Raw genomic sequence first — 15,334 nt, forward strand, 5'->3', positions numbered from 1 at the left:
GGCTTCCAGTTAGTCTGAGTATCAGAGAACAAGATTTTAAGGAAAGCAGTAAAACTTAAATACTGTAAAAAAATAATAGCTTTTGCTACATTAGCAATGAATATTGTTCTTTCTTCCATTTTTAAAACCAATCGTTGCCCCAAAACATTATTCTCACTTGTTTTATAATCATTTATTCATTCATTCTGGAAATATTTATTGATTTCAAACAAACACTGTTCACTGCCAGAGGGGGGAAAAAGCTGCAAATAATCATTAATTGACTCTTTTCATTGAAATTGAAATTAAAATATATTTATTACATTAGAAAGTGAGGTTTACTCTTTGTGGTTGAGACGGATGAATACGATTGTGGGTGAAAAATGAATAAACAGTAAACAAAAAAAATAGTTTAAAATAAAATGTCACATATGCAATTTCACAAGAAAATGAATTGCAATTCACCTTTACTTTTATTTTATGTTGCTTAATTCTATATACATTACACATATACATATATACTCATTATACAAAAATTTATACAAAAATCCAAGTAATTTAATATCTAAAAAAGGAAGAGGGAGATACTGCATTTGATTTCTGGTACTCTTCCACTTAAATACTTTTAAAATTCAGATTTCAAGGAGACAACAAATCGAAAGCCATTAATTTTTCAGAAAGCTTTGTGTTCACATAAATTTATCATTCAAGTATATTTTTATTGAAACAATAAACCATTTGACTGTTTGCAAAGTCAAACTGAATAAGCCATGGTACTGAGCAAAAGCAGAACTTTCTTTAGCTCTGCTTTTATCAGCCTAGAATCAACTTCTAACATATGAAATGTAGAGCACAACAGTGATTTTTAACCTTATACTATTAAATGCCGTATTACATAGCTGACAATGCATAGCACACCCTATATGGTGTGTCTACAGATTCTTGTTAAAAAATATAATACTAAAAATAATAATGATTATTAGAAATTTTACTGTTCCTAATTTTTTTTATTCAATTTGAAAAACAGTGTATCTTTTCCATTGTGCTTGGCAACTGGACATCATACCTAAAGAAATAATTTAAACATCGTGTGGACCAAATATATACATAAACTTTTAAAAATTCTTGGTATTGTTTAATTCAGTTATAATTTCAGTTCCTTAGTTATCAATCAGGGCAAATATAAAGAATTTAAAATTTAAAAAATTTAAAATAATATGCCTCAACAAAGTGTTAGCATGTTTTTATAGAGTGAATTGTTGAGGCATAAAAACATTACATGATTCGCCCAAGGTCAGGAAAGGAATGAGAGGCGGATGAAAGAGTATTTCTTCTCTAACGTCAGTGTCTGTACTGAATTATGCCATCCTGCAAAATTAGCTCAGTGCAACAGATACAGAAATTAGATGCAGTATTTTAGGAATGTTTGTTTAACCTAAACTGCGATTATTAATGAACTTAATTTTTAAAATCTATATGTTTATTATACATTATCAGGAATTTATAAAAAGAAACATCATTTTCTGAATTATTAGGCATGTAATGAGTTACTGTTTAAATTTGACACAATTGATTGCAAAAACAAAATCAACAATACAATTTTAAACAAACAAGTTCAGTCTAGGATGCTTATTAACATTTTTTTTTAAATAGTAATTATAGAACCTACAAAATTTAGAGGACAGTACCACAGACACAAACATACTAATATAAATGGATTAAATCGTCTTCTAGTTGGTCTTTTGTTTTTTATGAAAACGTTCTAACAAAGCGCTCATAATGTTTCCCGGTATTCTTTGGTGCTTATCAATCAAAGCTTGAACAGCATTCTTTGTCTATTAAGAAAACAAAAGAAAAGCCATTATTCCTTTAGTTCTCAAAATAGATCATTTATGTTGTAAAGATTTTAATACACTACTTTCAAAAAAGTCCTTCTTAATTTAGCACCCATCTCTCCTCAAAATTAGTGACTTCCTTCTCAGCACACCCAACAGTGTAGTGTAGTCCTCATACTGATTTTATTATGCTGGAAGTAGTTAATGTTACATGGCTATTTTCTACACCAGACTGTAAGTTCCTTAAGACGTAGCTTTGTATTCCTCCAGCACCGAGCACAGCAATGCTTTGCATACAATAAACACTACAAGGAATTGAAGGAGAAAAATCAGAAGAAAAAAAGTAGCAGGAAATTTTCTAGTGGAAGTTTTACTCCTTTCTATTCATGAATAAACTTTTGTGTATTTTTCTTTCATCACTACACACCCAAACAACTACAGCAGGCAGTGCAAGAGGAGAAAGAGAGGAAAACTATGAATGAGTTGATATACTTTTTAGTTCATTAGGTCAATTTCTAGAGAGTTTAATAGGAATTTAAATTAGGTCACAGCAATGGAAAAGTCAATTAAGATATAAGAAATTTCCTAAAACTATTTGTTTTCCATTAAATTCACGACAAATTTCAATAATTTTTACTTTTAGATCAGTCTGTGGCTATCTGAAAAAATTTCTGTGCATGCACATAATGCATGTGTGTACCCACATACACACTTCCTTTTAGATGCTAGCCTTTCAATAGCCTTCTTTTTGTAAATCTTGGACCTTCATCTTTTTTTTAAGTTTTTAGTTAAATTCCAGTTAGTTAACATACAGTGTAATGCTAATTTCAGGTGTACAATTTAGTGATTCACCACTTCCATTCATTACCTGGTGCTCATCAGAAGTGCACTCCTTAATCTCCATCAAATATCTCACCCATCCCTCCACCCACCTCCCTTCCGGTAATAATCCATTAGTTCTCTACAGTGGAGAGTCTAAGCTGCATCTCTTTTAAAATATAATTAATAAACCCTAGCCCAAAGATTTATTTTAAAAATATGCCTCTCTAGGGGCGCCTGGGTGGCTCAGTCGTTAAGCGTCTGCCTTCATCTCAGGTCATGATCCCAGGGTCCTGGGATCGAGCCCTGCATCAGGCTCCCTGCTCGGCGGGAAGCCTGCTTCTCCCTCTCCCACTCCCCCTGCTTGTGTTCCCTCTCTCGCTGTGTGTCTCTCTGTCAGATAAATAAATAAAATCTTTATTTAAAAAAGTATGCCTCTCTAAAGCACAAGTTTTCACATCTGTGAAAGGAGAACTATTTCATACACTTATTGTAAATAATAAATGAAATTGCAACCATGTCTTCAGGTACTTGGCACAATGACTAAAAGTGGCTAATACAGGTTGTTTTCTGTGAAGTATATTCTTTAAATTGTATTCATGTATTTAGAAAACAGATGCTTTGGAAGCTATAACATTAGTGAAACAAGTCTCTAATCTCAAGCTCATAACTTAATAAATGGATCAAGTACAAAGTAATAAAAATGTAAGATCATTTGTAAGATGTACCTGTCATCTGAGATGTGAAAAGAAAGCATTTGGAAGTTCAGACCTGAGAGCTCATTTGGTGGGAAATGACAGGGAAGGACACATGAATGAGCCGCTCTTTGGTCTGGGTCTCCAAGGACCAGTAAGATTTCACTGACAGTGAAGGCAAAAGCAGGAGGAAAAAGTCCACAAGAAAACAACTGCCTAGGAATGGTGAGTTAGTGAGTTTGGCTGGAGTTTCAGGTATGTGTTCAGAAGCTGGGTGTACAAGGCTCTAAAATTAGACTTCAATTAAATCATGAAAGGCATTAAACACCAAGTGAAAAAGCATAGACTTAATTTAATATAAATTGAGGTGTCAAGGAAGTGTTGTGGGTGCAGAAATATCAGGGTAATGATTAAGAAAATACAACTCTTGCAAAATCACCAATGACACCTTTCTGTCACCAAACCCAGTAACATTCTTTTAATCTTACTTGACCTCTCAATCACCATTGATCTTGCTTCTGAAATTCTCATACTGGAGGAAAAGCTAGATTTTCTTCTAGCTTTCAGGCTGCTCCTTTCCAATCTTCTCTGCAGATTTATAATCCCAAAATCAGGCACTGACTTATTCTTCAAAGGTTCAGACAACTTTAATTAACTTTCATTTGCTAATGACTCCTAAATTTGTATCTCCAGCCTGCTCAGCTTCATATAGGAATATTCAATATGACTTCCCATGAATGTTTTAAAGGCACCTCAAATTCAATATCCTTAAGACTAACCTAACGTTCTTTCCCTCATACTTTGTCCTTTTCTTAGTTCCTTCCCTATTTCAGCAAATGACACTACCATGAACCTAGCCAAGTAAGCCAAAACCTAGGAGTCACCCTTAACGACTCCTGCTTCCCACTCACAATAGCTAATCCATCGGCAACATCCATTTGTTTCACCTCCCAAATACCACTCACATCTAGCCACTTCTCTCCATCTTCTTTCCACCCTAACAATACATGTATACTATATATGCATGTATATATGAATAAACCTGTATTTACATATATGTGTGGATGTGTGAATGAGACTGTAGAGAGAGAGTTAAAGAGACAGACAGAAACAGACACTGTAAATACAGAGATGGAACAACAGCTTAAGCCTGAGAGAACTTTCAGGAAATGTCCCAAGTGCCCTGTTCAGCATTAGCACACTATATTTTAATTTAGATTTAGATAGTGCTTACAAAATGGTTTTCCACAATCAAATAACTGAACAATCTATCACCCATTTTTAAATGAAATTTCATTTCTACAATAATTTGGATGCTAATAATTTTGAATTTGTGATAATCCAGGGATTATCTTACAGTTTATATTATTAACAATGAAGATTGGAAAATCATGACAATATATTCACAAAAGGAAAATTTCAAGTATTCCTTATTTCAAGTATACTTCAGTTCAAGAATGACAACGTACAATCAAAATTACGAATACGGCAACTATGTATTTAAATAAATTCCCCCAAGAAATTCTACTATGCTTTGGTAGACTACTTGTTACTTTTGGTACTGATAATAAAGTACATAAAGTAACTGGAGAGAGTAATTGAGGTATTTCAAGGATTCAGAAAGGCCTTCTTTCATACTTAGTTTAAATAGGTAAGGTTGTACTATGTTTATATATTTTAATATATAAAATATCTAATTCTACCAGTGACATGAACGTGAGTAAATTTTGCTCTCATATGAAAAAACCTCATATGAAAAATCGAGGCACTGGAATTTAACTGGAATTTTCCTTAACTGAGGAAAATAAGGGAACAGGATTCATTTAAGAGACCTGAAAAAAAGTCTGAGATCATCTAGTTCAATTTATCTGCTCTACAAATAAGGAAACCGGGACCGAGAGAAGAACATATTTATCCGAAGTGACACTGCTGCCTAGTGGTAGTGCGAGGATTATAACCCAGATCCCTAAACCTCCACACCAGGCTTTTCCCCCTCCTTCTCTATTATCTTCTATTTTGCCCATAAAAATATATGGTATTTGTAAAAAGTGTTCCTAAGTAGCTCTGACCCACTTAAATCCTAATAGACAGGAAAAAAATTTTAAAAGAACAAAACAGAATTTGGTTATATTCTACAGGAGAATGCACTGTTTGGGGGTAGCAAAAAAATGTGTTACGTTAATAGTAAAGTGCGTGCAGGTAGAAGCAACGTCACTGGGTAAGGTCTCACCCTGGTGTAAAAGCTCGTGGAGGCCTATCAGTAAGGCATCACTTCAGCGAAGCATCATGCACACAGAGAGCATGTCCTGACCCTGAAAACCAGTGTCAAAGAGTTTTGTTTTCAGGGTACAGGAGAACAATAAACTGTGAGTATATTTAATGGACCAGCAGCATAACTGGCAGTAAGTTTTCTAAGAATGAAGTTCATAGACAGGGCACATAATGTTTCTTTACTGTTCCCTTCGTGAAACTTCCTATCTATTTGAATTTCCTACCTGATTTTAATAGTCTCATCTAATATAACATTATAGCTGTTTCAGCTGTATATTCTTTTCTAAGTGTCTGGTCTTGCTGGGTCCCAGTATGGTATAGTAGGTTACCGTGATTCATTCCCTCTGCCTACCAGCCCCTGTCTTTTGGGCCATCCTTTGGGAAGAATACAGATACTGTCCCAGTAAAGTCTAGTGTGGCCGTGTGACTGCTTTGGCCAGTAAAATGTCAGTGGGAGTAAGTGAGCCACTTCCAAACAGAAGCTTTAAAAGTTCCCATTCCTGACATTTTCTTTTTACCATGGCAACATCCCACATGTTATCAGCCTGAACCCAGGAGAAAGAAGACATGGACCTCAGGGGAAATACAACATGAACAAGAAGTAAGCTTTACTGTCCTAAGCCTCTGAGATTGTTTGTTTGTTACTGCAGCACACCCCAGCAAAACTAACTAAATCATCCAGTTTTCTTACGTGTAGAACAGCAATAATAAGGTCTACCCTACAGGATTAAATCAGACTTATGCATAGGAAATGTCATCACAGATGACATGATCTTATACATAGAAAACCCTAAATACTCCATAAAAGAACAGTTAGAACTAATAAATTCAGCAAAGTTGCAGGATATAAAATCCACACACAAAACTCAGTCGTGTTTGTATACACTAACAATGAACACTCTGAAAACAAAACAAAAAACAAAAAACAATCCCATTTACAATAGCATCAAAAAGAATAAAATACTCAGGAAAAAAGGTAACCAAGGAGGAGAAAGTCTCACACATTGAAAATTATAAAACACTGCTGAAAGAAATTAAAGACACAAATAAACAGAAAGACATCTGTGTTCATGGATTAAAAGATTTAATATTGTTAAGCTGTCCATTCTATCCAAGGTGATCTACAGATTCAAGGCAATCCCTATCAAAATCCCAACAGCATTTTTTGCAGAAGTAGAAAAAAAAAATCTTAAAATTCATTTGCAATTTCAAAGGACTCTAAATAAACAAAAGAAGAAAGTTGCAGGCCTCATACTTGCCAATTTCAAAACATATGACAAAGCTACAAAAATCAAAACAGTGTGATACTGGCAGAGAGACAAATATATAGACCAATGGAATAGAATGGACAACCCAGAAATAAATACTTGCATATATGGCAAATGATCTTTGACAAGGGTGCCAAGACCATACAATGGGGAAAAGGCAGTCTCTTCAACAAATGATGGTAGAAAACTAGATATCCACATTAAAAAAGAATGAAGTTGAACTTTATCTTCCATCATATGCAAAAAATTATCTCAAATTGGATTAAAGAACTAAACATAAGACCTAAAACTATAAAACTCCTAGAAAAAAATGTAGGAGAAAAGCTTCATGACAGTGGATTTGGCAATAATTTCTTGAATATGACAACAAAAACACAGGAAACAAAGCAAAAATAGACAACTAGGACTACATCAAACCAAAAACTTCTATACATCAAAAGAAAAAATCAACAGGGTGAAAAGGAACCTGTGGAATGAGAGAAAATATTTGCAAATCATCTAATGAGGAGTTATATATAAAGAGCTTCTATAATTCAACAAAAAACCCAAATAATATGATTAAAAACATGAGCCAACACCTTGAACACACATTTCTCCAAGGAAGATATACAAATGGCCAACAAGCCTACGAAATGATGCTCAACATCAGTTGAGATAATCATTAGAGAAATGCAAATCAAACCATTGTTACAATGAGATACCATCTCACACCCATTAGGATGGCTACCATCAACAAAACAAAACAAAACAGAAAATAACAAGTGTTGGCAAGGATGCAGAGAAATTGGAACCCTCGTGTACTGCTGGTAGGGATGTAAAATGGCATGGCCAACTATAGAAAACTGTATGGATGAGGCTCCTTGAAAAGTTAAAAATAGAATTATCGTAGTGTGAAATAACTGAAAATACATATTGGTCTCTGCTCCTGGCTCCTGGCACAGAGTTCCTGAAACTCTTATAATTTTCTAAGTGATAAGGGCACTAGAAGCACCTTTTGTTCTAATATTTGGTTTCTGACTCCAGTTCCTGATGCAGTGCTCCTGAAATCCTTATAATTTCCTGGGTGATAAGAGTGTCTTTTGTTCTATTGGACTTGTGGATGGCTTCTGGATAAGGGCTGGTCACCAGAAAGACCAAACCATGATTAGAAGCTTAGAATTTTCAGCTCGACTCCATCATCCCCCATCAAATCCCAATAGTACAGAGTTCAGGGAGTTTCCAGGTGGGTGAACACATCCACACCAGGAAGGTGATGCACCCTAACTCCACAGAGGCCCTGCACTTGGAGCCCTCCCATTCTTTGCCCTACATTACCTCTTTATCTGGCTTTTCATCTGTATCCTCTATCATATCATTTAATAAACTGATAAAAGTAAGTGCATTCCTGAGTTCTGTGAGACATTCCAGCAAATTAACTGAACCTGGGGAGGGGTCATGGGAACCTCCAAATTGTAGCCAACTCAGACAGAAGTTGTGGGTTACCTGAGGACCCAGTACTTGAGATTAGCATCTAGAGTGGGGTGGGAATAGCCTTGTGGGACTGAGCCCTTACCCTGCGGCATCTATGCTATCTCCAGGTAGACAGTGTCCGAACTGAGTTAAATTACAGGACCTCCAGCTGGTGTCAGAGAATTGCTTGGTAGGGGAAAAACCTCCACACATTTGGTGACCAGAAGTGTCAGAAGTCATGTTGTGTGTAAAAGTAAAGGAGACTCACAAGTGAAAGAAAGGCACAGTACAAAAGAACTGGGCTTTTCCCTATAGGAGGGAAAAGCTGGAGTTTTTTCTTTCCACATATGATACAGCAATCTCACTTCTGGTATATATCCAAAAGAATTCAAAACAGGATCTTGAAGACATATTTGCACATCGATTTTACCTGTAGCATTATTCACAACAGCCAAGAAAATGGAAGCAACCCAAATGTCCAACAATGAATGAATGGATAAACAAAATGTGCCATATACATATAATGGAATATTATTCAGCTTTAAAAAAAGAAGGAAATCCTGTCACAGCTACAATATGGATGGACCTGAAAGACATGCTAAATGAAATAAGCCAGTCACTATGATTCCACTTTTCTATGGTAGTCCAACTCATAGTACTAGAAAGTAGAATGGAGGTTGCCAGGGGCTGCAAGGAAGAAGTGGTGAGCTGGTGTATGATTCTCCTCACATGCAGGATCTAAAAAAGATGAATTCGTGGAAACACAGAGCAGAATGGGGGTTGCCAGGGTGCGGGGGAATAGGGAGATGTTGGCCAAGGGTACAAACTTACAGTTCTAAGATGAGTAAGTTCTGAGGATCTAATGTGCAGCATGGTTACTTACAGTTAATAATACTGTATTATATGTTAGAAAGTTGCTAAGAGAAAAGGTCATAAATATTCCCACCACACACACAAAATGGTAATTATGAGGTGCTGGAAGTGTCATCTAACCTTATTGCGATAATCATTTCACAATATACACATGTATCAAATCTTCACTTTGCACATTAAACTTTTACAGTGTTATATGTCAATTATATCTCGATTATGAAGCTGGGGGAGAAAAAGAATCTTGCATTGACCATAAAGGAACCAGAATAAAATGTTGATGGATATATATGAAAAAAAAAGAGAGAGAGAGAAAGAATGGGTAGTTGGTGTTCAGTGGGTATAGAGATTCAATTTAGCAAGATGAGAAGGTTCTAGAGATTGGTTTCACAACAATGTATAAATATATATTTAGCACTAATAAAACATACACTTAAAAATGGTTAAGTAATAAATTTTATATCTTTTACAATTTTAAAACTTAAAAAAAATCACAGTATACATACAAAAGGCTGGTATAAAGTTATAATCAAAACACATTCATCCCATTCTCCAGGTGATTCAATAATATGACATTCATGGCTTTTATCTAGTTCTATACTCTCCGAAGGTGTAACTGCAAGCTGAGTGGTATTTTCTTCCTTCATGTCTTTGCAGGGATGAATATTACTGATCACTCCTGTTTTTTAAACATCCTCACCTGTTGACTTCTCTCACACAAATTTTCACTTATTCCCCACCTCTCTGCCATCTCCCTTTCTGTCAGCTTTGGGTGTTTTCCTTGGTACACCCCTTACATGTTACTTATCCTACGGTCTGTCCTAAGTCCTCTTTCTTCTCTAAGCTGCTTTGTAAAGCTCATGACTTCAGTAACTGTCTCATGCAGATAATTTCTAAATCTTCATCATCAATTCTGACCTTTCTCCCAAACTCCAGTGCAATATTTTTTAAAACCTATGCAGGGGCGCCTGCATGGCTCAGTTGGTTAAGCATCTGCCTTAGGCTCAGGTCATGATCTCAGGGTCCTGGGATCGAGCCCTGAGCCCTGTGCTGGGCTCCCTGCTCAGTGGGGAGTCTGCTTCTCCCTCTCCCTCAAATAAATAAATAAAAATTTTTTAAAAAGTATGCATATAAACATATACATACATATCCTGCAGGGAGCTATAGAATTAGGTTTCAAGTCTGGTATTTTCTATCTCTGTAAAATCTCTCAAATCTGCAGCCTGCTCTCCCTTTCAAGTAGATAAAAATATCATTATGTAATTCATTCATTCATCAAACATTTATTGAGATCTAATTAAATACCGAACACTGTGCTGGGAACTGGAGACACAAGAATTCATAGCATAACCTCTGCTCTTAAAGAGTACACTTATATGTATCTAAGTAATCACAATTTCTAGAGTCATCTTCACAAACCATTGCAGAGAAACAGATTATACATCTGCTTGCTTCCGCCAAACAAATTTGAACGAAACTGATATGAGCCATTCCCAATCAGAGGCGTATCCTAATTGAAATGTATTTGGTAGACAAATTCCTTAGTCTGATAGTTAAGGGCCTAAAAATATAGCTCCTACTTACTTTTCCAGTTTCATCTCAACCAAACCCTACCCATCAAGCTAGTGATTCCCCAATTGTTATTAAGTGCTACTGAAGGAAAAATAAGGAGAGGGTTTTGGTCAGGTGAGAATGGAAAATGTGTTTTGAAACAAAGTTAAAAAGACCTCTTTGTTGCAGGGCTTCTTAGAACCTTTAATATGTTAATGTGTTTTGCAAAATCCCTGGAGGAGAATTTATCAGGCAGTTTTTCCCAACCCTGCTGTTCTAACCCCCTCAGACTGCTCACCATTGTTGGTACATGGTCAAACTTCCCTACCGCCATTTCTTTGTTCATACTCTTCCTCCAACCCCAAGTCCACATGTCCAAGTCACATCCTTTCAAGACCCACCACAAATGCCCTCATTCCAGAAAGATTTTCCTATTTTTTCCTTCACAAAGCAGTATTTTTCCCCTTTGAGCTTCTACTGTCTCACTCAAATTCAGCCTCCATATTGCTTCCAGTGATCTTTGCAAACGCAAACCTATCACACCATTCACCTATTTTCAAGAGCACCACATGCCGCCCCTGCCCCGGCTTTCAGGAAACAAAATCAATTATAGGCCATCATAGTCCAGACCCGTCCTGTGTTTCTAGCCTCATCTTCCATAACATATATTCCTTTTAGCTATAAAAGACTACTCTCAACTCCCCAAAGATTTTATGCTGTATCATATTGCCATCCATTTATACATTCAGTTTCCTCTACCTCATTACTCTCTGTCCAGCTAATTCCTTGTCTTTCCAAACTGAATTCAACCATCATCTCTCTCAAGGAGGCATCCCCGATCTAATTTAGATATCTTTCCTTTGTGCTTCCATAATACCCTAAGACAGCAGTTCTCAATCAGGTGAGATTTTTCCCCGCTGGGGGTTACATGAAGAGGTCTGGAGGCATTTTTTATTCACAATGAGTGAGGGTCACGTGAGGATGGGGAGTGCTACTGGCATCTAGTGAGTAGAGGTGAGAGATGGTGGTAAGCATCCTCCGGTGCACAGCACAGGCCTCCACAACAAAATGTCAGTAGCACCCAGGTTAAGAAACCTTGCTGTAAGCACACCATTGTGGTTAATGCATCACCATATAAATGCTGATTTGGTTCTTCAGCTCCCACACTGGACTGCAAGTTTCTAGGACGACAGTATTCACTATTGTTAATAATGTTAATACCCAGCATTCACGGAGCACTTACTGTATGTCACTGACTGTTCTAAACAATGATCATGTACAATCTCACGTAATCCTCAGGGACAACTGTGAGTGGGTCCTATTCTCTTCCCTGTTCTGCAGACTCCCTGAGGTCACACAGCACACAAATAGTGGAGCTAGGAACGACCTGATTTCATAACCCACACTCTTAAAAACTATTCCATTTTTCTGCCAGGATATTTCTATCAAACAAGAACAATACTTTCTTTTTATGGAAGTCACCTCTTTCTTCTGGACATCACTTATGACACTTTTTAATTACCAGTGCCAAGAGCCCCAACCTCTCAGCACTTGTGACATTTTAAAATGAGTGGTTCTTTGTTGCGGGGGGCCATCCTGGGCATGGTAGGAAGTTCACCGGCATCCCTGGCCTCTACTCACTACATGTCCGTAGCCCCACCACCTCCCAGGACCTGCCTGTCATGACAATAACTAAATATCTCGAGACACTGCCAAATGTCCCCTAGGGAAAAAGCACCACTGATCTCAAGAACATGTCTGTGGAATTAATGAATTCAATCTTAATATAATAACTGAAAGTAAAAATCTGTTCAAAGATTAAGAAAGAAAGAATAATTTACCTTTTCAGCTAATTCTTCTGCTGTTATCTTTGGATCATAGGGGATAGGATCACCTAAATAGGTGCGTAATTTCACTGGAAAACCACCATACATTGGAGCAAACGGATAGCGGAATTTTTCATAAAGCCACCTAAATAACCCTGTTTTAAAGTAAACACAATTATTTTAATTGGTTAAATATTCTGAGCAACTGTGAACTTTCAAATTAATAATTAATAATGTAAGACTTAGAAGAAGGTAGCAAACAGTATCACCTCCTGGCAATTAACACAACGTTTTTTCTTAAAGATGAGCTTTTCATCAATTCTAACGAATGTAGCACATTAATGTAAGATGTTAATAATATGAGAAGCTGGAGGGTGGTGAGAAGCTTTATGAGTACTCTTTGTACTTCCGCTCAATTTTTCTGTAAAGCTAAAAATGACCCCCAAAATAAGGTTTATTAATTTTTTTAAAAATGAGCTTTCAAAAATATGAGAATTTTAAAAGGCAAACCAATTACTATTATTACAAAACCATGGGTAAAGACTGCAACCAAAAGCTAGAGGCTAAAAAGTTTAGAGACTCACAAATAAAGACTTATATGAATAAAAGAAAAAAAATAAAAGCATAAGATAAATTCACATAAACATGAAACTAAAATGCACCAACAGGTAAAGAAAAAACATTACGGTAAATTAAGAAAAATGCAAAGAGTAGCAAAGAATTACTAATGCTAACGACCAAGTATGAAATTTAGCAAGATTAAAAGCAGTAATAATGTAAAATAAACTGGAGGATTAAGTAAAAAAAGAAAGTCAAAAAGCAGTCAACAGTAATTTTTAAACCACTTTATAATTAAAGAAACAAAATTAGGAATAATTTCTGTTATGCAACTAAAATTCTGAAGAAACAACCTGAGAGAAAATTAGAAGAAATAATTCTACAGCAACAGCTAAACCTCACATCAATCTGCCTTTCCACCTTAAATTTGAAAAAAAAAAGGGAAAAAATGTTAACACCTAAAAAAAGTAATAGAATATCAACAACATACCAACATTACACATAAAAGAAACAACAGAAGTTTAAAGTTTTTTAGGAGGGGATCTGTATGTGGATAGGAACAATATAGTGCTAGGGATATAAAATATAGTCAATCAAATATATAAACCATAGGGTATAAAAACAAACTGAAAATCTCAAAATAAAAAGAAAACAACAGAGAAATTGCAAAGAAAAAGCACTTCTAATCGTTATCACTCCTATAACTACACTCAAAGCTTATTTTGTTACCCATAAATTAAAGTTAGGCAAAAAGAACTTTACAATATAAATGTATCATGGTTCAAAATATTTAAAAAGCAAAAAACAAGAAGTAACAGAAATGAACCAAAGCAGACGATATATCCTTAGGTTGTTAATCTTAATTCAGTATCATATTGTCATCCATTTTTAAAGCTATAACTTCTTCAGCAGTGAGTTAGGAAGATAATCTGGGCAATGGGTACATTTGTTCTAAACCTCAACAGCGTGGTTCAACCAAGGAAATTAGATAACTCACTCTGTAATTTTAAGAAGCCTATGAAACAAATAAGCTTCAGTATGTATGTGAGACTCTTAATAAAAATCTAACATCTAAGAACTGCCATTACTTAGAATCAGTTATCATTTAGACTTTAAACAGAAAAACATCTAAATAATATATCCATTATCTAAAGTAGTAATACAAAAGAATTTCTTAATAGTGTTCAAAAGCCCAAGTATTTCAAAGATTATATTCTAAACATTACATTATAATTAGAAAAATCGTATGAATCAGAACTTACTTGTTCCTCCAAGTGATCTAAATCCTTCTCGAATATTTTGTGTAAACATAGGAATAATGGGCTAAAGAGAGAATTTGAATTAAAAAATAAATATATTGATACATTCAATATCTCCACTGAGTCAATAATGCAAAATTTTGAGGGCCTGTTCAAGATTATGAAAATGAGGTATTTTTAAAATAAAGGTATACTTTTATTACCAGTGTGATTTATCAGACTAAATTTAACTTGATCTGTAAAAACAAAAATTGGAAACACTACCCTCTAGTGGTAACACATAATATTTCATTTACCAACTTTCCTACCTTCCACATAAACTCTTGACCCTCAAAATAAGATTGCAGTAATCATTAATTTCATTAAATATAATTAACGTATAGTGTGCTCACTGGAGAAAAAGTTACAAGGTAGATATTCCCTCTATGGGGAAATTTATATAAATTTAAATGACAGGTTTTGGCAAGATGCTGTCACGGAACTACGGAAACACTATTTTTTCGTGTGTGAGATTATTAAATCTAAAAATTTTGAACATCAATGAAAAGTATGACTGCAAAAAAAAAGGAAAATATATAAAACAATTCCTTTTAGCATTAATTTTAGAGGATTTCTGCTCACAAGTTCATGGTTTTTATTGTTCCATGAATATCTGTGATTAAGTATGATTTTTTAAATGGAGACCTTAATTAAACGTCCTAAAACAATGATGAAGCAGCAAACGATCATATAAGGAGGTTCCACCCTGGTGAAACTGAAGTAGATAAAAAATTGAATAAAAACATTTTAAAATGCACATAAAATACATTGAATTAAATGATGTTTTAGAATTTAGAAAACTGAGTATCACTTTACTTACATTCTACCATCAGTATTTGCCTAATACAGAGTTATCTGCCTTAGTGAACAGGGTTTGAGATATTTAAATAAGTTGACACTTAAAGAGCCACTCTT

General features: G+C 35.2%; 1 protein-coding gene across 2 annotated transcripts in view; it reads right to left on the bottom strand.

The window, feature by feature from the left end:
- Positions 1-226: 226 nt before the first annotated feature.
- Positions 227-15,334, bottom strand: part of TMEM68 (transmembrane protein 68) — a 48,184-nt gene continuing 33,076 nt past the window's right edge. The window contains exons 6-8 of one of the 2 annotated variants that reach the window (XM_025870603.2): positions 14,384-14,444; positions 12,579-12,718; positions 227-1,814 (exon numbers count right to left, since the gene is read on the bottom strand). In XM_025870603.2, the coding sequence (XP_025726388.1) occupies positions 1,710-1,814; positions 12,579-12,718; positions 14,384-14,444 (306 nt within the window). In that variant the 3' untranslated portion in view covers positions 227-1,709. The remainder of the gene's footprint in view (positions 1,815-12,578; positions 12,719-14,383; positions 14,445-15,334) is intronic. The other variant, XM_025870602.2, reaches the window with a different exon arrangement.

Source organism: Callorhinus ursinus, unplaced genomic scaffold (assembly GCF_003265705.2).
Source record: "Callorhinus ursinus isolate GAN/ISIS: 27379988/994484 unplaced genomic scaffold, GSC_fseal_2.0 scaffold5, whole genome shotgun sequence".
NCBI classification, from domain to species: domain Eukaryota; kingdom Metazoa; phylum Chordata; class Mammalia; order Carnivora; family Otariidae; genus Callorhinus; species Callorhinus ursinus.